The 24,547-nt window shown below is 37.6% G+C and overlaps 3 protein-coding genes across 4 annotated transcripts in view; 1 reads left to right on the top strand and 2 right to left on the bottom strand.

Moving 5' to 3' along the window:
- Positions 1–1,475: 1,475 nt before the first annotated feature.
- On the bottom strand, positions 1,476–15,299 carry LOC127973861 (gamma-secretase-activating protein). Of its 2 annotated transcripts, XM_052577400.1 has the most exons (32): positions 15,015–15,299; positions 14,794–14,909; positions 14,612–14,673; positions 14,260–14,316; positions 13,979–14,048; positions 13,820–13,861; positions 12,474–12,562; positions 12,300–12,369; positions 12,123–12,172; positions 11,919–12,023; positions 11,748–11,804; positions 11,603–11,655; positions 11,405–11,484; positions 10,574–10,651; positions 10,412–10,498; positions 10,217–10,309; positions 9,881–10,101; positions 9,733–9,802; positions 9,571–9,650; positions 9,361–9,441; positions 8,377–8,511; positions 7,546–7,604; positions 7,252–7,283; positions 6,513–6,574; positions 5,990–6,085; positions 5,175–5,245; positions 4,987–5,081; positions 3,691–3,810; positions 3,339–3,400; positions 2,580–2,684; positions 1,858–1,954; positions 1,476–1,754 (listed from the first exon to the last, which is right to left on the bottom strand). In XM_052577400.1, the coding sequence occupies exons 2-32, from the start codon at positions 14,873–14,875 to the stop codon at positions 1,654–1,656; spliced, it is 2,562 nt and encodes an 853-aa protein (XP_052433360.1). In that variant the 5' UTR covers positions 14,876–14,909; positions 15,015–15,299; the 3' UTR covers positions 1,476–1,653. The 2 variants fall into 2 exon arrangements, with proteins under 2 accessions (XP_052433360.1, XP_052433359.1); XM_052577399.1 differs by having other exon boundaries at positions 14,794–15,299.
- A 912-nt stretch (positions 15,300–16,211) lies between these two features.
- On the bottom strand, positions 16,212–23,638 carry LOC127973887 (serine/threonine-protein kinase 38-like). The gene is made up of 14 exons (XM_052577401.1): positions 23,416–23,638; positions 21,599–21,738; positions 21,444–21,495; positions 21,045–21,167; positions 20,548–20,631; positions 20,314–20,437; positions 20,010–20,164; positions 19,759–19,861; positions 19,481–19,542; positions 19,287–19,404; positions 19,032–19,155; positions 18,738–18,833; positions 18,460–18,551; positions 16,212–17,665 (listed from the first exon to the last, which is right to left on the bottom strand). The coding sequence occupies exons 2-14, from the start codon at positions 21,730–21,732 to the stop codon at positions 17,538–17,540; spliced, it is 1,395 nt and encodes a 464-aa protein (XP_052433361.1). The 5' UTR covers positions 21,733–21,738; positions 23,416–23,638; the 3' UTR covers positions 16,212–17,537.
- The window catches only part of LOC127973903 (leucine-rich repeat and transmembrane domain-containing protein 2-like), a 42,051-nt gene continuing 38,599 nt past the window's right edge, over positions 21,096–24,547 (top strand). The window contains exon 1 of the mRNA XM_052577402.1: positions 21,096–21,208. The gene's annotated coding sequence lies outside the window, so the exon portion shown is untranslated. The remainder of the gene's footprint in view (positions 21,209–24,547) is intronic.

The following is a 24,547-nucleotide window of genomic DNA, read 5'->3' as shown; positions in this document are numbered from 1 at the left end:
GAAGAGAAACAATTTTTTGTATTTTAGAATTACATTTGCAAAATTATTTGGAGGTGAGAAAACTTATTTGCTTAATGATTGCATGGCCAATCTTTAGCCAGATCATTTGGATTGTTTTATATTTTGGCATATCACCAACCCCTGATCTTGGCCCAACTATAACTTCATTAAAGGGATAGTTCACCCCAAAATTTAAGTTTGATATTTATCTGCTTACCGCCAGGGCATCCAAGATGTAGGTGACTTTGTTTCTTCATTAGAGGACAAACAGAGATTTTGAACACAAACTTTTGCGGTCTGTCAGTCTTATAATTGATGTGAATGGGAATCATAAAGGTACATCATACAAAACATACAATAAAAAACCCACACACAAACAAAACCAAATTAAACCCTGCGGCTCGTGATGATACATTGATGTGTAAAGACACAAAACCATCAGTTTGTGCAAGATACTGAACAGTGTTTATATATATATATATAAATATATTTTTTACCTCTGATTCACGCAATGTCCGAACTTTTAGAACTCTCCTGAGCACGTCCTCAGCAGCCAGGTGGGCGTGGCTTTAGCAACCAGCTCCCACCTTTTTGCCCATTTTCGATTATCCGTGAGTGACGCACGGTGATGCGCTGCCAAGATGGCGATGGCTGGCTCCGCCTACTTTTGGCTCCAAAATTGCTCTTCAGAAACCTATGGGTGAGGTCACGGACACTACGTCCATGTTTTTATACAGTCTATGGTCTTTACACACCAATGTATCGTCACGACCCACAGGGTTTCATTTGGATTTGTTGGTGTATGTTTTTTTTTTTTTTTATTGTATGTTTTAGCCGTGATTTCCATTCACATCAATTTTAAGAATGACAGACTACAACGGTTTGTGTTCTACTGAAGAAACAAAGTCACCTACATCTCAAATTCCCTGGGGGTAAGCATATAAACATCAAATTTTCATTTTTGGGTGAACTATCCCTTTAATACTTGGGTTTCCGTACACATAATAGCTCAAAGTGCTTTAGAGAAAAGTAACAAATAACCATCTAAAAACTGCTGCAAAGTGAATAGCATGCCTTACAGGCTAAACACTATAATTGCAAACATACACTGGCAGTAATATAAAATAACCTTTCAGGAAATTGCTATCGACAAGAAGCATCTTATTTTGTAGAATATAAAAACTAAGCATGATGAGTATAAAGAATATAATTTTTTTTTTATTTCTTGTTTGTGAAATATTCACAAATGTACCCATTTGACCCCACATAACATCTATTAACATCTTATGTTATTAACATAACATGTTATTTTTTGTTAGTGCTCTTCCATTGCATCTGTGTATACTGTAGAAAAGTGCATAATATTCACCATACCTATTGGCATCAGTAGCGTCATTACATGTCCTTTTGGGTACTAAAATGTTATAATTAGAGCAGACTGACAGCCGGGAAATAATCTTCGTTCAACAGCATGGCATTGGGCTTCAGTTTTTAGTAAGATGTCACTAACATTGAGATTTTTGTACATTACTACATTCACATGAATAAATCAAGCTTTTTTCTTTGGCCAGGGGGCACTTTCCCCCCCTAATTTCTCTGAATGTTTTCCATGTTTCCCTTTTTACCACTTTAACCATTTGTACTGGGCTGTTTTTACTTGACTTCGAAGTCCAGCTTGATCTGTGTCTGCTTCAACGCAGTCTCCTCCACAAACCTGACATCCACATTCTCCTGCTCTTCAAAAGGGTTCTGAGCTAAAATACAACACCCACCCAGGATTATTACCTTGCAGTAAATGGCAACATTTACTATTCTACAACACATTTTATGAATAACGTCATCTCTGAAACCGTGTACCTTGTTCCTCCCTGTTCCAGAGAATCTTGGTGAGGTAGTTAAGGGGCAGGAAATCAGGATAGGAACATGACTTGCCACAGTCCAAGAGTGCAGAGTCCTAAAAATAAATAAATAATGTGTTTTGCTGGTAAACGTGTTTTGATATAAGAGCCAAGTCCATGATTCAGTTTCCTAGGAATCAAAATACTTGATTCTTTGTTCTATTAACAACTGAACATCTAAACAGCAGTTGTTACATTTCATTCAGTGTCTAGTCTAATAAGCTGTTTCATCCAAGTATTATTTTCAGCTGCTTGGCAGATATTCAAACCAGCTTCGTGCTGTAGCGTTTTTCTAAAGAAACAAATACAGAAAGAAGGAAAAAAAATCCTCAAATAAAACCAAAAGCACCCTCAGCTGTAACTGTAGTGATAGCATGCTGGTGAAACTGACAAATGATCCAGTGTATTTGTGTTTGCGTACTAAAGAGCACCAAATGTTTCTATTTACAACGTGTTTTGTAGTATTAAACAAAGTAGCCAATCATAGACAAATCAGTTGATTTTTTTTTAAACACAATGACCAATCAGAAGTTAAGTTAGTCAGAATCCACTCCAGTTTTTGTTCAGTGCTGAGTTCTGCACGCTCTTTGCACACTTTCTAGGCTATGGGCCATAAAAGGCTATAAGCCTTTAATAATTTGGTTCTGGTTCTGGAACTGGGCCTGTCCCTGTCATACTCACCCTGTTCTCTGAGTATTTTTCCAGCAGAGTCCTGACGTATTCTCTGGAGATACATGCAGAAATGATGGGATGATCCCACTGCTGGCTTACTCTCTGCTCCATATGCTAATTATAAAAAACACATGAAGTCAACATGAAGAGTCGTTCACAACCTGTAATGTGACTTTTCATGATTCAAATAGAATATTAGTTCATAGCAAAAATGTTGGGTGGGACTTTGGGAATTGATTGGTTTAACATTAGTATTATCTGCTACTGCCATTAAAATACTGTATGGTCAAAATTTTAGGAAAGCTGCATTACTGTAACTACATCTATATGGCTATTGTTTAACATTTTCCCATCTCAGAGAAAGAGTATCATGTAGTCTAATGACAGATTCTGAAGAATACAGTCCAAGAATTTTCCAAGAAATTCTGATTTCTTGGAAAACATTTACAATAACCCTAGGATCTAAAATGATTTCGAAACAAAGGTGCAAGACGTTTGAAATCAATAATGGATGAATGCACTACCATGGAAGTCATCAGGACTAATCAGCAAGGGAGAAATTGGCTTGCAAAATTGGCTTGCAAAGACTGGAGCCCAACCACATGCTGAGATCCAACACATGACCACAAACATGCTCACAATCCTTTTCTTTTAAACAGAATTAATTCTGACATTTACTGAAGCAGCTTCAAGCTCTGGGCGAGCAGTGAGCCAAAGGCTGGACTCCATAAGACCGATTTCAAGAGAAACGTTAAGTTGGAAACTTACCTCAGGAAGTCTTTTCAGGATACTAAACTTCAACTGCTCATTGGCATCACTGTTATCTAAATCTGTCATGCGGTAGATGGAGAGAAAGAGTAAGAGATCATAACACTGTACTTAAAATAAAACACTGGCTTCTAAATGACCATATTTCTTTAATAATGAGGGTAATTAATCAAATTAATTTTTTCCAGGTCAGGGATACATTTTGCCTATTGGAGACCTTAATGTGGCGACCAATATGCTGTAGGAAAGCAAAGGAGGTCAAAGGTGATCGGTAAAGTCTAAGTACTTTGTATATGTACTCAATATATAAATGGACAGATTCCAGAACAGGGTATATTAAAATGTGTGTTACCTGTCATAAGGCGTGAAACAAATGGTTCTGTGAGTTGAAGAAGGCCGTGGTCCACATACTGGAGAAAGGTGTGCTGTGGGAGACAACGGACTCCGAGCACACTTAACAGTGTAGAATAACCTAAAAATGCACAGATAATGAACCAGTTTTGTGATGGATAGAGTGGACCGAAGTGAAGCACTGGGTCAGTGACTCCACTACTAATCGCCTTCCAGGCAGGCCTGAGCCCAGGTCAAAGAGTTTGTTTCATAGAGTGGATCCATCCAGATAGATCTTGCACAATTCAGATTTCAGAAACCGTTTTTTTTTTTGCTCACCGAGTCATAGAAAATCAGACACACCCAGCAGCTAAACTACACGGGATTGATTTGGATTTTGGAGAGACAACCCTTTGAGATCTAGATTAATCTTCAGAGGGTTCAAATGTCTTTGGTCAGCCATGGGAGAACTAAAGATTCCGTTTCTCCCTTTGGCATCATTAAACAAGTCTAAATATGTCTAAACATGGAAAGAAAAACAGCAGCCTACCTAAATAGCATGAACATGGTCCAAAAAAGAAAGCTATTGAAGACGATGCATGAACGTAATGCAAAAATCTGATTTTTGGGGAGGATAAAGCACTACACCAAGCCCTGATCCAAAATGGCAAACAAGGTGAGAGAAATGTCTGCGTCCAAAGATGCCTACTTCCCTACTATACAGTAGATAAAATGTGGTCTGGGAAATCATTTTATTCTTGGATGACCTACTACTTCTACCCAGATTCTGAAGTGTGCATCTGATGGACACTTTACTATCCCATGTGGCCACGGGAGTGAACCAATTGATACCATAGGTCCCATGATAAATGTAGTGCATTTGAATTTCATTCATACTACACACATTTATACGACATAGAACGTACGTACATAGAAAGTCGCGAAGTACGTTACAAATGAAACATAGTACCTACTCAGACAGTATGTGATCTCAGATGGAGCGAATATACTTTTATTTCATTAAATCCTGAGAAATATTAATTAAGTAAATAGTTAAATCTAATTAAAATACTCAAGTACAGCAACATGCTCATGTCGAACCCTACTGGAATCAATTGTGAGTTGAGTCTCATCATGTAAGTAGGGATATTTTTGTGATAGTTGCTGCACATGTAGGGCGTTCCAAATAGTAACTCATAAGGTTCAGATGGGATTCTGTCTTTATAGGCAGGTAGTAGACAAAAAGGCAGCTCATTAGGATTTGGAACGGTTTTCAGTTTAAGTGTTCTCAGACTTTCTCAATCAAGCGTCCTCTTACCTGGAGGGAGGGGGAGACAGAGCCCTTTAGTTGCTTCCAGAATGCGCAACATCACATGAAACATCGCCCACTCTTCTGAACTGCCCTGCTCCTGACTAAAACAGAGATTTGAAGTCTTTAGATTCAAGAAATCAAGCACTCTCGATCCCCTGCCAAAGAGGAAGTAGAACATGGACAGGTGCACTTACATGCAGAGCACCCAGGGGCCCAGCTTCAGCTTCTGCCACATCAATTCCAACACATGCCAGACCAGTTCCAGCTGAACAGAGAACACAGTCATATATTACAAAATACATATTACTACAAAAGGCAGATGCAAGACAACACCCATCCTCTTTAAAATGACTATGAATCTGTCAGAACCTGGACACTCTGACTCACTTTCTCTTCCTGTTTTCAATGTGTGCACGAACTCATAATCACCACCCCTGTTCAATTCATCAAGCTCATTAACTCCAGTGCGTGCATTTACTAGACAGATCACGCATGGGCTCTCACATCCTCATGCTTACCCTGATCTGAAAACAGGAAGAACCACTAAACTTCTGCTTCCTCTCTGCTCTCCTAATTGGGCTCGATCCAAAGACAGTTTGGTGGAAACAGATGTAAAGTGGATATATTCAACTATTCTTCCTTGGCGTAATAGGAGAGTAGTACATTATGAGGGTTTGTTCCAATCCTCCAAGCCATAGGGAGATACAGTCACTGTGTTTTGGCATAAGGGCAAGAGTTTATCACTCTAGGACCAAGTGCACACTGTTAGATAGAAGGTTGCTGCCCCTGTGCACATTTAAAGACTTATTTCTGTCCACAATTTATAATCTAATCACAAAGTAGACTAATCAGTTGATCTAGTGACAGCCTTAAAATATATATAAAAAGGACATTTTGCTTAAGGTGCAGCTTCGTTTTGTGTGAACAGAGGAGATTTGTCCCCCAGCTGACAATTTCTAACGTGTGCAGCTAGAGATCTCTGGCATGAGGCAACTGTACAAACACATACCAGCTTTGCCGCATAATTCACCACCAGCAAATCAATCTTTTTCTTCCCCAGTCGGGATAAATGTTTGTTTAAGTGTTCTCGGAGTTTGTCCACCATCTGAAAAAGTAATATATTTAATAGTGTATTATAATCTACAGTTATATCACAAATTATTGAAATTGTCAAAAAATAATACATACAGCTTTTTGCAATAAAAAAAAAGAACACTAAGTGTTGCTTGGAACGAGATTCAATTATACAAAGAAATTTAACTGCTGAAGGACCAGTCAGAACCATTGGCCAATCACAACCATGCATTCCAGAAAGCTGTACTATAAATAATAAATACATAATTTTAAATTAAATTAAATTAAATCATTAATGGATTAGCACTTTCAGCCTCGCTGTCATGGTCAAGGATTGTATAATGGTCTAGAAATGTCTACACTTGTCCTCTATTCACTGATTTCAGCTGCTTTGATGGAATGTCTGCTTTTTTTTTGTGTGTAGAGCTACACTGCTGGATGAAAGGGCCACTACTCACCAGACTCACTAGCACCCTCTGCTGTTGGTCCTCCTCTTGAAACAGTGGAACTACACGCTTATCTGAAAGGACGGAAAGAAAAGTGAGAGTTTAAGGTTTAGTTTTACAGAAACCTGTCATCATTTACTCACCCAATGTTGTTACAAACCCATACAGCTTTCATTTTTCTATGAAACACAAAAGCCCTGCTCTCATCCGTAGCTCTCAAATCTCATTCTCACTAGTGCACATTTTTTTTGGGTTCATTATATGATTCTGTTGCATGGAAAAGAGCAGCGTCGGCATTCTGCAAAATATCTTCTTTTGTGTTTCACGGAAGAAAGCAACATGACCACCGATTTTTTTTTTTAATCTGGTTGATCTATCGCTATAAAAATCCTGTCAGACAATGCTGAACGACCTTAATAATTCGACCCATTTTTATTATCTCTATAGGAACTGAAAAACAAGCTGTTGGGTGAACAACAAGCGAAAAGAAAGTGAAAAGAAAAACAAACACCAGCTCTGAAAGGTAATCTGACTAACACAAGATAACACATAGATTTGTTTTAAGTGTGTGTGTGTGTGTGTGTGTGTGTGTGTGTTTTGAGTAGGAAGGAGGTACTGAGGCTGATTACATTCAGACCAGAGAATGAGACCCTGAAACTTCAGTCGCTGGGACTTTCCATGAAAGCTTGAAATACTTCCAAGATTTGATCAGGGATATATAATCTCACAAGTATCCTTTCGTTTCTCTTACCCAAACGCCAAGTGTCCACCATGGACAGAACTCTGGATGTAAGAAACGAACAGAAAAAAAAGACATGTCAGTTCCATCAAGCTGCATTTCACTCCTAGGTCTCATCAAAAATCAACAACAAAACAACAACAGTCTTGTTTTAAAGAGGTTCAGCTTATTCATATAAGGGTTAGTTTGCTTTTGCATGAAATGACACTGTTTTGTTTTGTAACACGCTGTTCTTGCACACTCAGTCTCCATGCACACATAATCCACGCACACATAATGTTTGGCACATGCCGAACTTCCACCCACTTTTTTGTGTTCTCCTCAATTTGGCGATGACAGTGGGGAGACTTCTCCTTCTCGGAGTTCTGCAGCAATAACAAGAAACGGATATTAATAAACAGATAGCTTTAGCATAGTATTAGCTGCTCACAAGTCAATATACTGTGGCCGTCATATTGTGATGATTAATAATTAATGTGTCTATATTTTATATACTGCATATTATACATTTATAAAATGTATAATTATATATTTATGTAGCAACTTAATCCTTCAATTTATTATAACTAGTGCTGGCAATAAATTAAAATATATATTTTAATTAATTAAAAATCAACCATGTGTATCCAGTTCCTTTTTTAAGAAAAAAAGTCATAATAATGTGCAACCCTCTAAAATCATAAAAAATGAACTGTGATTAGATAACTTTCCCAATAAGGCCGTAAAGATGTTTTTGATGCAAGTCTGTAAGCTTCAGCTGGTATTCAGATTTCCTGTAAATGATGGTGTTTCAACCGTGGGTAATAGTTAATTTTTCGAGCTTCAGTAGTGATTTCATTTCACCATAAAAAAAAGCTTGCAAACGACTTTTGTTAAACATTTCATCTGGGTTTGATTTAGAAGTAAATTCTAAGTAAAGACCTTCTTTCTCTGTTTACTGAGTAATGCATGCTCCACTAGGGACTTGTGTGAATGTGTGTGTGTGAAATGGACACTTGTGCTGTGGCTCCAATCGCTCCCAATACGTCTATACAAATCCCAGAACAGAATAGAACTTTTTAACCAAATTCAACTTTTTAACAAACAGATTCTGGGTCTCTTCGGTCCTGATGCGTAATGTGTGTTCCTGGTGCTCACCATAGCAGCCTGAAATCTGTCCCAGTCCTCTTTAATAAGACTGGTCCTGAAGCGAGGGCTCGGTACCCCCTCAAAATACCTCATCCTTTCCAAGACGAGCTGTAGTTCCTCCCAGTAACCCTGCAGGCTTTTGGGCTATAACCCACGAGAAATATAAATAATAAAATACAATTACAACATTATCACAAAAGGAGAATTGCAAAACAGGTTTTGTAAGCCGTGAAACACATTAGTCACTGTACCCTTTTGACAAATGAAGTGTGTCTTAGTGATCGTTTTGGACTGAAGGCAAATGTTTCGGGGGTAGTTTCACAATATCATTCTGATCTATCAATGTCTTGGTTTTAGTTGACAGTTGAAATCTGCTTCACAACTCAAACATTTCCTGTTGATAAGCTTCCCAATAACACCTCTCCCAAGCCGATTTAATGAATTTGATATGGATTACCTCGTCTGTTTCAGTCTATGCCCTAGTAGTGGTCTGCCACTGTTTCTTCTGCCACCTAGTGTTTAGACAGTAAACTGCTGCTCTAGAAATGTATCTGTCAGCCCATTTAAAGCTGCGGTAGGGAACTTTTGACACTAGCGGTTAATAAACAGAACTGCTTGCGTCTTGTGGAAGAACATCGTAGCCGGAGCTACTTCTCTCTGTTTATGTCTATGAAGAATCACAAAGGTACTGGGTTACTCCGCCGCAGTACCCCCGAAGCAATCTAAAATAGTCCGAATATAAACACTTATTATAGGTGTACCCTAGTGATTCATGTCTGTAAAGTGACACACTATACGTGAACCGTGTGCAATGTTCAGCGACATGTCACAAGTAAATCAGATCAATTTAAATTTCAAAGCTGACTTTAAATTCAAAAAATTTAAAACATGAACACGTTTGCCACATCTTTTTGAAATACTTTTGGCTGCTCATCCCGCAAAGACTATTTAATGAAATATAATAATGCACATAGATTCTGGAGTATCTCTTACCTTGCCTTTAATTATTGGTTGACAGAGCAGTTCTGGAGTGCATTTTACCCCAGGGATTGCTGTAAGAGCCACAGGAAGCTCCTGGAAAGCAAGGAATAACACCTTCTTTCAAGTTTTACATTAAACCGATGAAAATTCCCAGAAAATAAGTATTGTGGAATGATGAAAGTACTCTGTTCATCTTTAAAAGAAGTATAGCTAACTGTTTACCTTCTTCTCGAACACACAGGAGTACGGTAACAACTTATCTAGGCTCACGCACTGCTGGTAGCTTATTCTGTACAGGCTGGCTGAAAGGAGAGTTATGCTGTTATTCCTAATACTCGTTTTGCATGCAAAATAGAGATAGGCCGCATGAACAGAAGCACTCACCTAGAATAAATTCCTGAATCTGATCAAAAGCATCAAAGCTCATAACATTCTCACTGATCCAGTTTATAATCTGGAATGAGAATCATATTAGAGTCAATTTCTTTGGCAAGTATGCTCATTCCAAAACTGATCACTCTTTCTCGCTCACCTTGAGCTCCATCACAGGATTTGGCTGCAGGTAGACCAGCATGCAGTGCAGAGCAGCGAGCCGCTGGGCCTCAGGCCTGGCCGCACTGAGAAGCTCAAGCAGGAAGTCAGGGTTGAGCTCCATGGTGTACATCGTGCCGGCTCGGACATCAAGCAGCCTGCTGCCAGACACACTCACGACCTCTCTGCCCAAACCCAGGGCTTCGATGTGACCATCCGCCCCTGGCAGAGTAAGGTAATACACACAGAAAACACAATAAGCTTTAAGTGATTGTATTTCAAATTCAAATCATACTAAATATATGTGAAATGCAGATTTTATAACAAGCAGCCTTACCAGACAGGAAGAGACTGTAGCAGAGCAGGTCTTGTTGTCTGCAGTTGATGAGGTGCAGGAAATGATCAGCCAGGTACACCACTATATAATAATCTGAAATGAATAAAACATCACAACCCATGACACTATTTCAGATGAACAGTCTTCCATGTATGCATTTCTGTGGGCTGAGTGCGAGACGACGGCTGTACTAACCCAGATGAATGAAGATAGGATGGACGGTTGGCAAATTAGCAGGTGCGGAGCCTTTCTCTAGAGACACGGTGAACGTCTTACTGCAACCTATCAGCGAGAGTCTATTTAATGCTTTCTATAATGATCTGTGTGTTTATATCACTGCAGTGTGTTGGTTTGTACCTCTGTGCACAAATGCAATAGTGTAGGTGGCGTCCTTATGCCAGTGCACTGGAGGGCTGTAGCACACACACATGGTTCCTTTTCAAGGCGTCCAGAGATTCAGAACAAGAACTTACATCAGTTCAAATCAAACGAATTACATACAAACACAAAATGATAGCCAAAAGAGCTGAAATGCAGATCAACAGAAATCACGTAGGCGATTTATAGCCTTTTGGCAATTTACTGTAGATGATTTCAGGAATTGCTTTTGCAATTACCGTATTTTCCAGACTATAAGTCGCACTTTTTTTCATGGTTTTGCTGGTCCTGCGACTTATAGTCAGGTGCGACCTATTTATCAAAATTAATTTGACATGAACCAAGAGAAATGAACGAAGAGAAAACATTACCTTCTCCAGCCACAAGAGGGCGCTATGCTGCTCAGTGCTCCTGTAGTTTACACTGAAGACATAGAGCGCCCTCTGGCAGCTGTAGACGGTAATGTTTTCTCTTGGTTCTAAATAAATGCGACTTATAGTCCAGTGCGACTTATATATGTTTTTTTCCTCATCATGATGTAATTTTGGACTGATGCGACTTATACTCAGGTGCGACTTATAGTCCAAAAAATATGGTATATGCCTGCTTATACACTACTACAGCATCAGCAATGTGAAGCATGTTGATTATGATTAATTCAATGCATGTGAAAAAGCGGAGAAAATATAAACTTACTCTCTATCCCATGATAAGTTAGAAAAAAAATAAAAACACAAGTAAATATGGAGCAAATATTTCAGTGTTTCACAGTATGATTTCATATTGAAGAGCACATGTGAAATAACTTGCCTGTTAGGCTGGTGAACACCTCTATCCTGAGACCCTCATCCTTCGAGTCCTGATAGTGATCGTACCCGAAATTAACAAACCTGTAAAACCATTCTTTTAACACAGGGTTTTTACAATCACATGACCATGTTTGTACATATTATGAGCTGTCTGAGCGTGTCTTTTACTGCAAAAAGTCAACTGAATTAAGTCACTGACCTCACAGAAGAAGCTACAGAAGAAACGCTGGGCATCTCCAGTGGAAGCTCAAACTGTTGCACATAAAAGCGTTTGCTTTGAATTAGTCAGCTCCTCTCAATATTATTCAAATAAGGCAGTTTAGTTATGACACAAAGACGTTTACCACGGTTTCAAAGTTGCGATCGGGGTAAAACTGTACACACTTCAGTGTGTGTTTCTCCTATAGAGTGGAGAAGAAAAAAAAACAGACACATGGAAATATGTTCATGTTCCTTCTTCAAAACTTAAGAGAAGAATATTAATAAGGGCAAGCAATAGTGAACGTGATCCTGACCCGTGCAGTGAGGTAGAAGAGTCTTTGAGTGTCCGAGTCCCACTGGACCCAGCTGAAGTCCTCCGCCACTCTCTCTCTGCTCAGACGCTCAGGACTCTGCATTACCTGTTTGAACAAGCACAGGGGTTTTTACCATTCATATGAACATCCTTACATTTTTATACATCCTTATACCATAACAGATGTATAAAGAGCAGCCCTTACCACTCTGTAGCCCTCCTGCCTCGTCAGAGTAATGTGGTACTGATCAACATCTGTAGCAACAAAATAAGCATTCACGATAAATAAAAATAAAAATATCCAAACTAGTAGTAGCTTGAACAAAATATGGTATAGTACAATGCAAAAAAAAAATATATAGATGGTTTCTGGAATACATACAGCCATCCTCTGCCGCCAACAGCAAATGACTCTCCAGTACAGTGGTCCGGCATGTCTTAGGGTAAAGAAACTAGAAAGGGGTTCATAGGAAATATTTTAGTATTTCAGTGGGATTTACACTGGATCTTCATGAGGAATTCTGTATTGGGTGTTTCATCAGCAGCTGTTCATTACCTGCACTTTGACTTTGCAGTCCACCGCCTTCAGGACCTTTGTGTTGTTGATTGGGTGTATCTCAATGAGGAGAGTTAAACATTTTGACACTAAAGTAGAAAGAAAAACGATTTATAGATTTATGGCTATGTCAGGAGTTAAAGAATAACCTAGACAATGTGACTGCGAGCCTGTGCTAAGCTCATTTATATACACTTAGATTCTCTGTTTTGGGAATGAAGTTTTTTTTTAAGTGCATTATGATGCAAGTAAACTAGCATCGATTTTAAGCCTCTTGAATTTAAAACTGAAACAATCATTAGGCCTACATTTAAACTCTGTATGCATTTCGTGACAGAATTAGAGTTTCTTTTAGACACAATGTTATGCAACATTTATTTATCGGCTTCGCTATGATGCTACCATGGCAACTCATATGAGAAGTGAAAGCATATCGGTATAAAACTGCAAGGCATTAAATAAATATGTCCTCAAATGGTACAACCATAAAAATATTTCATAATCAGGCGCTTGTGACAATCGTGCAAGAGACGCAAATAAAACTGTGTTAAACTGTAACTAATAACTGCAACTTATGACAATTGATATAGTGGAGTTCAGTCAAATTTATTCAATTTCCATTTGAATAAATACAGTATCATCTCTCGATGTCTCACAAAACTGATTATTATTATTATTATTAAATGAATAAAAGGCCTAAAAGCTTGAATTTACATTGAATTTTGGAGCACATCAAAAACCATAAGGGGTGCGATGAAAATGTATCAAATACTGTGTTTTTCTCAATAAAGGGATACAATGAGATATTTACAAGAAAAATGAAATTATTAAAATCCAGAAATCTAGGTTTTTAAATATTTCTGCTTAAACTGTATTTGATAATAATGCAATTATTTATAGGCCTACTTCAGTCTGTGTAAACTGTTTGTGTGTGTGTGTGTATGTGTGTATGTATGTATATATAGACACAGTTAGCAGCGCTCCTATTTATTTAATGTAATCATAGTCTTTTGAAGTTTAATAATCACTGGTTGTATGGTGATTCTTGTTTTTCATCCCCAAATGTAATACTTATTAAAATTCTTATAAATAAAATTCTTATAAATAAGACCTTTTATACACCATCTAAGATATTTAAGAGTCTTTATGACCTTAAATCATATTTTAAAAATATATATATATATTGGCTTTTTGTAGACCTTTGGGGACTTTACACATGCTCCTAAATACATTCTAGTTAGCACACATCTATTTTAGTGAATAGGAGAAAAAGGCCTGCACTTTTGAGCCTGCAGTCAAGAACTACTAAAACAGTAAATAATAAACGTATGAATGATTTCTCGTACCTGGTTTAAAAGCTCCATGTGTGGACTGAGATAGGCTGACCGCTAGCACAGAAAAAACTCACATTAGTAATTATCTTCTCAAACCCATAATGAACCAAATTAAACATTATCACCCATACAATGATGCTTAAAGTATATTATATTGGCCTGTAGTCTCACCCAGGAGTGTTTCTTCTTTATTTAAAGAGCAGCTGCTGACACACACCTGCTTGTCAAAAGTGTAGAGGAGCTGTGAACACAAGAGGCACGCGGTTACACAAACCTTTCATAGTTCATTTCATTAAGACTGACACACAATTCTCTCATTTATTTCAATACACAAATCCAAGTTGTCATTTTTTACTCTAAATTTATAATCTGTTTATAATAATGTGTACATGATTGGAATTACATATGCATAGGCCCAATGTCCATCTCCAAAATTATTATCCATACTGTACCTTATTCTCTGTACTGTGAGGATCATATTTCCCAATCCTTGTAGTTCCTGTTGCCCCCTAAACATAAGGATTGGGAAATCAGTAATTAAAAACAAGACAAACAAAAAACACACTTTTAAAAGGACAAAAAAAGCAGAAAGGATAACAACACGTGAACAAAGTGACATCCATTTAGTTTGCATGTAAGCCAACACATACTATAGCGTCTATTGTATGTATGGCCTGTGGTGCTCATTTGCTGTAGACTGGCGACAGATTGTCCGCGCGCGCGTCATTTGCGCTGCTATGAATGGAACGTCGCGCGCATGACCTGTCAAATTAAAGTGACACATGAAACTAAAGCCCAACTTACTCTCCAAGAGTACACGACCCCTCCATCTTTCTCCACACTCAGAATGCGAGGCTCAAGAACACCTGCACACATTTTAAACAAGGACAATAAAAGCATGCCCTCGGCGACATATTAAAATACGGTTGGGTTAATATCATAAATAAACAATAGTGTAGTAAGTACATTTAGTCCGCATACGTTACCTATATTTGCTCTTTCCTCCTTCGCCAAGATGCTTGCCACAACATCTTTTTGAGCATCGAAAGAGGGGTTTAATCTCAACATGTGTCTGATCTGTCCTGCACAGATTTAACTAGACCTGAGATTAAGGAAATGACCTGATTTCACTCATCGGCAGTGCCGTTTACGACATACAAACTTTAACGCAAACACACTATTCATGAAAATTGTCATTAAACCTTACAAGCTTCACTTGATCGATGTGCTGAATATAGACAGTGCGCTAGACATCATTAGAAATCCATTACTTCTAGAACGCATCGTTCTTTTGAACCGGTTCTTTAAAACGTATCCGTCGAACTGAACTTTAGGAGTTGGAAATGATCGAGCTGACTGACCCTGTGACCTAAAAAAACATCACGATCTATCATATTCGACTCGAAATGAACCGAAAGTCCGTGAATCTGCCGATCCCGACCTCACTTGCGGTGCTTACAAAAGATCTGCCATATGAGCACGAACGAAGGCGGATGCAAAACACAGTTGAGCCAATCAGAAAACACACTCTTAGGTGAAGTTGTTACTGTATGAGGAATTATGTTTATTCCTATTTTTTCATTGCATGCATTATATATTATAACTGAAAATGTCTATTAATTTAGAAAAATTTCGATATATTTATATATTAAAATTACTGCATTTAAACCTTAACATATATTAAAATATATAACTTGGTTAAACGTTTTCAAAGAGGCTGACGCTTTCGTTTTAAAAGAAACATTTAGTAAACTACTGAAAAAGTAAATTTTCTCTTAAAGGTGCTGTAGGGAACTTTTGATAAAAAAATAGTTTTTACATATTTATTAAACCTGTCATTATGTCCTGACAGTAGAATATGAGACAGATAATCTGTGAAAAAAATCAAGCTCCTCTGGCTCCTCCCAGTGGTCCTATTGCCATTTGCAGAAACTCCATCGCTCCCGGTAAAAAATAACCAATCAGAGCTGCGGTCCGTAACTTTGTTTGTGTTCAAAATGTAGAAAAATCTATATAATAATCGAGTACACCATGAATCCGTTTTCCAAACCGTGTTTTTGGCTTGTCCTGAATCACTAGGGTGCACCTATAATAAGTGTTTATATTCTGACTATTTTAGATTGCTTCGGGGGTACCGCGGCGGAGTAACCCAGTACCTTTGTGATTCTTCATAGACATAAACAGAGAGAAGTAGTTCCGGCAACGATGTTCTTCCGCAAGACGCAAGCAGTTCTGTTTATTAACCGCTAGTGTCAAAAGTTCCCTACCGCAGCTTTAACTCCTACATTTGGTGTGCTGACCAGCATACAGTAGGTCTCTTGTTAAATTGTAGTTATAGAAATCACCACTAGAGAGGGTGCTTGACTTTCCATTGACTTGGACAAATTGGTCTGTGAAAACTGTCAATGTTTTGAACATTTATTTCTTGCTTTTACATTTTTACACCAAGTAAACATATAACAAAGCAACAAAAACGAATAGATTACGTAAACCCCCTCCCCAGCACCAATCTTTTACAAGTAAGCTGCCTACAGCATTTGCTCTTTTCAGTCTATTTGGCCGGTATTTTGTAGTCATGCACAACAGAAGGTGCTCAGTCACTAAATATCCTCAACAATTACATTTGGATGAAAATGGGTGTACTGTATGATGTTACTGGCCAAGATGTGTCATAGTCAATGTACAAAAATGCCAAAACTTATCCAGTAACAGCCATACACTGAAGGTTTACTTCCCAATTGGTGTTCTCCAGACAGGCCAGTAGTTGTTATTTGGTTAAAGGTTTGAGCATCTTCAGTTAACTTGCAGACAATATGCTAAAATGTTTTAGAAATTTAGCCGATTATTTTCATCCTTTTAAACCCTGTACATTTGTAAAACTTGATTATATAAAGGAGAGCAGGTTTTTAGCATCATTTATCTTCCCATTAAAACCACTGATTGAAGCTACATCTTGCATGTGTCACAACACAACTACAAAAATGGTTGCATAGGTGAACAATGCTCACAATAATAATAAAAATAATTAAAAAAAGAAAATGAATGAACTACATCACCGTGTGAATGAAATGAACAGGAACAGATAGAGGAGGGCGGGCTGCTCACTGACGTAAACAGAAACCCCCTAATTCCTCTCTTCTTCAAGCTTCTTCTAGGTAGGTTGCAATCATATATTAAAATTAAAACAACTGCACAAAAACACAAAATACATTTGAGGGGAATATTCAGCATCAGGTAGTTAACTATATCATACAGTGTGTCTAACAGTGTACATGTTTCGTTTGGGTTTATACAGATTCTCAACTTCCTTGGGAAAAGAAGCTTAAAAGTGACTGAGAGTAACCAACTTTATTGCAGTGTAGTCACCTAGGAGGTTTGAGGTTAAAACGTCCTCTGTTTTCTGAACGTAAGGCTTCAGTGATGTATCTGCTTCCCTTTTCTCTCTTTTTCTCTCTCTCTGACCCTGTTTGATCCAGTGTTGAAGAGCATTTGGACAACATCTGTGTCTCCTTTTAGCTGAGCAGCAGGACAAGAGAGTCTCTCCATATGTTTGGCCATTTAAATATTATGCTTTTTTTCCCCCCTTTTTATTGTCACCAGGGACTCCTCTGAGAACAAGTCTACTGTGTAGCACAAAGCGGCAGTGCATAAGCTTTTCATCTGCAGAAATCTGCATTTGAATTGTCATTTACATTCTAATCCTCCTTTTTTCAGACCATCAGTGCCAGTTTCAGGCCTTGCCTGCCTTCATATAAGTGGGGATGGTGCCACGCTGTGTCAATCCCTCAAAGCGTTTGTAGGTGTAGTTAAGGAAAACCCAGTCCTTGGACTTGAAGTCTGGTTCTGTTACATTTGTTACTGAAATGAGAGGTGAAGAGGACATTCAGAACAACAAAGAGTGACATTAAATCCATATAGTTATAAATGAATTACATCTGTTCGTATATGAGTATTTGGTCTGTATTGTATCTAAAGGTCTTTTCTCAGGTAAACTCAGATAGATCAAGAGAATGGCACTGCTTTCGATTCGTAAACATGCTTGATCTGTGAGCACTACAGGTGTGGATACATTTTAGTCTGTGCATTTATTGTGTGTTAATAACTACTTAATAAATCAGTACATTTTAGGGGATTATGCATGTAATATATAATATTTATATATTTAAATATAACTTTATTTGTATCTTATTTTACTCATTTATCCTAAACATATGTTCTACAAACTGGAAAACAAGAAATTTGTTGAAGAACCTATAACTTAAATGTATTAAGCAAACTTAACAATAATCAAATTTAATATGGCCACTGAATCAGATTAAAGGTCCGTTCACACTGAGGGTGAAAACTTTATAATTGCGAAGTTTTAAAATTATCCTAATAGTACCACACATTTATAATAACACAGAGGAATGATCACATGAATGATACAATTGTTGACAGCCAATCAGAATCGATCCAACTTTAACGTGGCAGACAAAATAATAGCGGTTGTGTGGACACCAACAGAGATATCATTACTGGAGTGAACAGGCCTTAAATCTGGAGATGCACAATTTTGATGCAAACTCAAATCATTTCTAAAAGTGTATATTTTTGTTTATGTACGGTGTGTCCATAAGATTTAGCTGATTCTTAAAACCGGTTTACGGTACCTGGCTGTAGAATGTCTGACTCTGGAAAGTCATCAAAGTTGGACGTATCATCGATGCTCTTGATGTCAATGGAAATAGCAGCAGGTCTCTCCCTGGGAGAAGGTAAACAGTTCAATTTCAGTTCTCAACTTCAAACAATGCTTCTCTATGATCATACACACACATTAACGTTGCCAAAATCAACATTGTATTCGTCTCGCTCACAAACAGTGACTTTGCAGTTCTAGATGACACTGTGATGACGCAAGAAACACAGAAAAGTGTTTGTGCAGAAGTACCTGATATGCTCCCAGTCCACGGACTCGAAGAAAGGGTGAGATTTGATTTCATCCACACTTCCTGATCCAACCCTGTTTTCTGCATCTGTGCAATACCTGAGAACACAGTTTGGTCAGATCAAATTTCTCATTATCTCAAGTAATGAATAGCTATTTTTTGAAAACGGTGGCACCCTTTACTTGACGGAAACGATCACTTCAGCCTTAAAAGCCCAGTGACGTTTTGTTTTTGGATTGTTAATCGACTCCTTTCTTCTATACGGTTTGTGTTACATATATAGAAATATCTCTGACCTAAGGATCAAGTCCTTGGCTCTCTCTGAAATGGGGACTTCAGGGGGGAAAATTAGCGTTTCTCGCCAGTTCATGACCTTCCTGTAGGTTTCCTGTGGCGTCTCGGAACAGAAGGGTGGGTAGCCTGGAACAGGAAAGCAAAACAAATACCTGTTTCAGCACAGGAAAAGGCTACAGCAGAATGCTTTTACAGAGAGAGAGGACTGGCCTGATTTGACCCGTTTACTTAGTGTTTAGTATCTGAAAGTAACTAACCTATCAACATCTCGTACATTATCACTCCAAGAGACCACCAGTCACAAAGCTTGTTGTAACCCGTCTGCATGAAAACCTCAGGGGCGATATAGTCTGGCGTCCCGACGGTTGAATACGCCTGTATATGAAAGGAATGGAATCACTGTTAATACCAGTACATTTCTGTTGTGTAGCATAAAGAAACACTCTCCTACCAGCTGTCTTCGGTTCTTCTTCCATGTTTCTGCTTTCCGTTTTGAATTCATGTTTTGGAAAGCTAAAGGAGGTGGAAACAGAGCAAATATGGTTAATTTGATCTGGTTTTAATTATATTTTGCCTAAAGGTCCATTTAAAACGTCCGTTAAATTTGTTTGCACCATAGTCAGACTGAATTCTTCCATCCTGTTTCCATTATGTCATTATGACTGGGAAGGAAAATGTTCTGAATAAGTACAGCAGAGCAGGTCATAGTCAAGGAAATTGATTTCTTACAGAAGTCACTGGGAGGGTTGTGCGTGAGGTTCCTGTAAAATTCAGTCCGATGGGCCTTCTTCAGGCCTGTGCAGAGGCCAAAGTCCGACAGTTTGACATGGCCCTACAAATCATAAAGACAGCATGTTATGAGGTGTCCCATTTCCTACTGTACAATAGTCTTCCATAAACCCATTCATCTCCGTTGAACACTGTGACCATGTTTTATTGTTGTGTGTGTGAGTCAATAAGAGATAAAGGCGAATTCCCACCCGTGAGTCGAGCAGCAGGTTGTCAGGTTTGATATCCCTGTGAATGAAGCCCAGCTGGTGAATGGAGTCAATGGCCAGGACAGTCTCTGCAATATAAAACTGCGTAGCTTCTTCTGACAGCGTGTCTTTCTTCATCAGCAGAGTCATCATATCTCCTGAACACACGCACACACACAAGAGTTATGACCTCTGGGCTGCTGCACTAAAAATAGTACTTTCCATAGTGCTGCTACGAGTTCCAGTTCTGTATCCCTAACAGCTACATCAGTAAAGAGCATGTGATATTTTCTTCATCTGTCTTTACCTCCAGGCAGAAACTCCATGATGAGATACAGATTGCGTTTATCTTGAAAGCTGTAGAACATCTTCACTACCCAGGCGCCATCAGCCTCCACCAGGATATCTCTCTCGGCCCGGATATGAGCCACCTGCCCCAGGGAGGAATACAGGTGAGGAGAGGTCGTATCAGTGGATGGGTATGACAGACGGGGGACTATCTGAGAGGGCTGAATTTAATGGAATCGAATGGAGTCCATACCTGCTCTTTCTCTAACATGTCGGATTTCCTGAGGATCTTCATGGCATAAATGTGACCCGTGTCCTTTTTCTGAACCAGGCGCACCTGAATACAGCACAAAATTAGGATTTGTAGAGTTATAATATAATATAAAAATAATTGAAATAATTGAAATGGTGTGGAAGTAAAAAAAAAAAAAAATATATATATATATATATATATACACACTGGTGCTGGTTTCACTAATTCGGGAATTTGTGATTTTCCTTAGTTGTTAGTTATAAACATCAAAATTAAAAGAAATAAACATTTGAAATATATCAGTCTGTGTGTAATGAATGAATATAATATACAAGTTTCACTTTTTGAATGGAACTAGAGAAATAAATCAACCTTTTGATGATATTCTAATTATAAGACCAGCACCTGTATGTGTGTGTGTGTGTGTGTGTGTGTGTGTGTGTGTGTGTGTGTATATATATTTCAACTGTTGAAACGGTATACTTCTGTAGACACACCTCACCAAATGCTCCTCTCCCGATCACTTTAAGGGACTCAAAGTCATCGAGACCAAGACGGGTCCTCTTGAGCCGTAGAAACTCGGTCTCCTTACGAGCGTGCAGAGAGCGCCTCATACTCTTCTACAACAAAAAGACAAACTACTCAGGAAGGTATTTTTAAGGTATTCACATGCAACAACACTGGTCTCACATTAAACATCCCTGGCATACTCGGAGCAGGGTACTAAGCACAAAGCACACAGTCTGAATCTTATTCAAACCATTTCTCAGATAAGCAAAACAGGTTTTTTTTTTGTTGACACTTCTGTGATTATTAACTCAGGCAGTCATTAATAACTCCACAATAACGTGAGGTAGCTCTAAGGTCAGTAGATCTTCTCTGAGGACATCTCTCACCTCTTCATCAGGTAAACCCTCCTCATCCATCACCTTCTCCAGCTTCTTCTGCCTGTAACAAGAGGGAGCCGCTGCAAGTGAGCTTTATTCTAATCAAATAATAGTTGACTGAAACGATACATTGAGTGATACAGGTGTAGTGTTGCTACGGTTACCTCGTCTCCCGCTCCTCGTGCTGAGTGAGCAGGGTGCTGTAGAAGTGCTCCAGCGTGAGTTTGGCAACCGTGACTCTCTCACGTGTGTGGTTACTCATCGGGAGCGGCGCTGCCATGCCTCCCGTCATGGCCATGCTAGCCTAGAACAGGAAAATCATTTGCAAACCAAAGCTCTCTGAATATAAATGAATGCAACTACACAAAACAGCCCTACTACCAAACCAACCACACATACAGTATTTCTACATGTGTATATGAAAGATTGCAATAATTACAACAATAACTGATTTATCAGTATTTATTGTAAATGATATTATTTTTTAGATAACTAATGTAATTATTAATAATAATCATCATCACAGTGACCAGCAACAATAAAAAATATAGCAAAATAATTCATCATAATTACAAGATTTATTTTTTATTATTCCATCAATTACATTTTTTTTTTTGTAATTTAGGGTAATCAGTTAACTAAAACAATAAAAGTACTTTTTTGTTACAATTTAAATAAAATAAACATTAACTAAAACAAAACACACACATATATATATGAAATTACTCTTACTCTTGTTTTTGTTTTTAAATTAATGTCTTTAATATATATATATATATATATATATATATATATATATATATATATATATATATATATATATAATGTATTTAATATAATATTATATATATATATATATATATATATATATATATATATATATATATATATAATATTATATTAAATACATTAATTATATATATATATATATATACATTAATTATATATATATATATATATATATATATATATATATATATATATATATATATTAAAGACATTAATTTAAAAACAAAAACAAGAGTAAGATCTATAATGTAAAGAAAAGTGGCTAACTAGTTCATTAATTACTGGTAGGTGTGGGTCTCTGTAATTGGTGAGAAAATGTAAAACCCGAAGCAGAGTTTCAAATGAGTGATTTCAGAACACTTTTATTCGAATGAGTAAATCTATTGTGTCGCTCCGTTCCATTTTTACACGCTGATCCAGGCCGGTGTTTAGTATGTGCGTCGCTGCTTGGATACATGCAAAACTTGACGGTTTGACTTCTTTTAAACCATTCCCAATTCCAACTAATTGACGATTTTTTTTTTCTTTTCTGAAAAGTAAGTTACTCGAGTTTAATGTCTTGTTTATGGAAATGTGTTTTAAGCAGTATCACGGAAGCAAGAGTGTTGTTGTTATTGCTCTGAATATCAAATAACGTTACTCGCGGTTTTGTGCCTAAAAGCCGAATCGCAACCGCGCAATATTCAATGTAACACAAGCGGAGCTCCCGTTATATTCCTTCATTAGCATTTTTAATGTCCAAGCATGGTTTGTCTGTGAAAAAAATACCAGATCGGTACTAAGAAGGCTCCTGCACCTGCTGCGGTCATTGATGTTCAAACTAATCAATCTGGCAAACCGCAAACTTGATTCGAGCGCGCTCGGCCTCGCGTCTGCGCGCGTGACCTTGAAGACGTGACATGCAGTTTGACAGGTCTACAGAAACAGATGCTTTTACGTGGAAACCCCCCCACAGATCACAGCAAGGTGGTCATATTCAATGAACACTGAACAATAAGCCTCGTTTATCAAAAAACAAAGCATCGGTGATGGACAGGTGATATATAACAAACCGACATTGCGATTGTTTGTTTAGTCGTCACACGCCTGCTTCTGTATCGTATATTATTACGAGCGTGAGCCTGCATAAAGCTAAAGATTTACAAGAGCACGACTGTGATTTATATCCACCATCATATTTCTAAATTCTCACCTCCCCGTCCTCCTCCAGATTAGACAGTTTGGCGGTCAACCGAGGATCAAAATAAGGAAGAAATGAAGTGAATGTCCGTCAGTTGAGCAGGCGGATCAGTGGCTCAGTGATCGCTCATGTTTATTCTCTATTCAAAGGTTGATGTTTGTTGAGCGCTGCGGCGGAGCTGCGCTGAATCTGAGCCTCCTCCCCCCTCGCGCTCACGCTGACAAATTAAGAGTCCGTGACATCACATTCTTCCACAATAAAAGTAAAGAAATAAGGAAGAATTGACGACGGGCCGTTTAATTATGAGAAAAATAATGCACACCCGAGGTGGTGATGCGGTCACGACGCGAGGCGGAGACAATAATATACATGGAGAAAATAGCCCATATAGTAAGCCCCTCAGACCAAGCAAAACAGATTAACTTAAGTGTATTTCTATATATTTACTTAAATGTTTTAAATTGTTTAGATTTTTTTTTTAAAGTCACGAAATAAAATATTTAGCAGCAAACGTTAATAATAATAACAACCATTATTAATAATTGAGCACTGATAATAACCGACCACCAAATCAGAATATTAGTAAGACTTGTGACTGTTCATGTGAGGATGAAGACTGGAGTAGTGGCTGCTGAAAAGTCAAGTTACATTTTAAAATAGATCAAAATAGAAGAAAATAATATTAGGATAGAATAAAAAAAAATAGAAGATCATAATATTTCAAAATATAAATGACGATGTCCTTATTACACTGTTAAATATTTTGAATTTCATGAAATATTAAGCATCAAAAACTGTTTTAAACACTGTTTATAAGAACCATTATTGATAATTTAGCACTGATAATAACTGATAATTGAACACCAAATCAGCATATTAGAATGATTTATGAAGCAATACCTAAGACAGGAGTAAAATTCAGCTTTGCCATCATATGAATATACTACATTTTAATATATATATATATATATATATATATATATATATATATATATATATGTATATATATATATATATATATGTATATATATATATATATATATATATATATATATATATATAAAAGTTTCAAAAAAGCTAATCAAGTTTCAAATTTATTTTAAATCAAGTTTTAGGTGAACAGTAAGAAACATGGGAGTCCTGT

This window comes from Carassius gibelio, chromosome A4 (assembly GCF_023724105.1).
Source record: "Carassius gibelio isolate Cgi1373 ecotype wild population from Czech Republic chromosome A4, carGib1.2-hapl.c, whole genome shotgun sequence".
In the NCBI taxonomy this organism is placed as follows: Eukaryota; Metazoa; Chordata; class Actinopteri; order Cypriniformes; family Cyprinidae; genus Carassius; species Carassius gibelio.
This window is presented reverse-complemented; position numbering and strand designations above follow the sequence as displayed.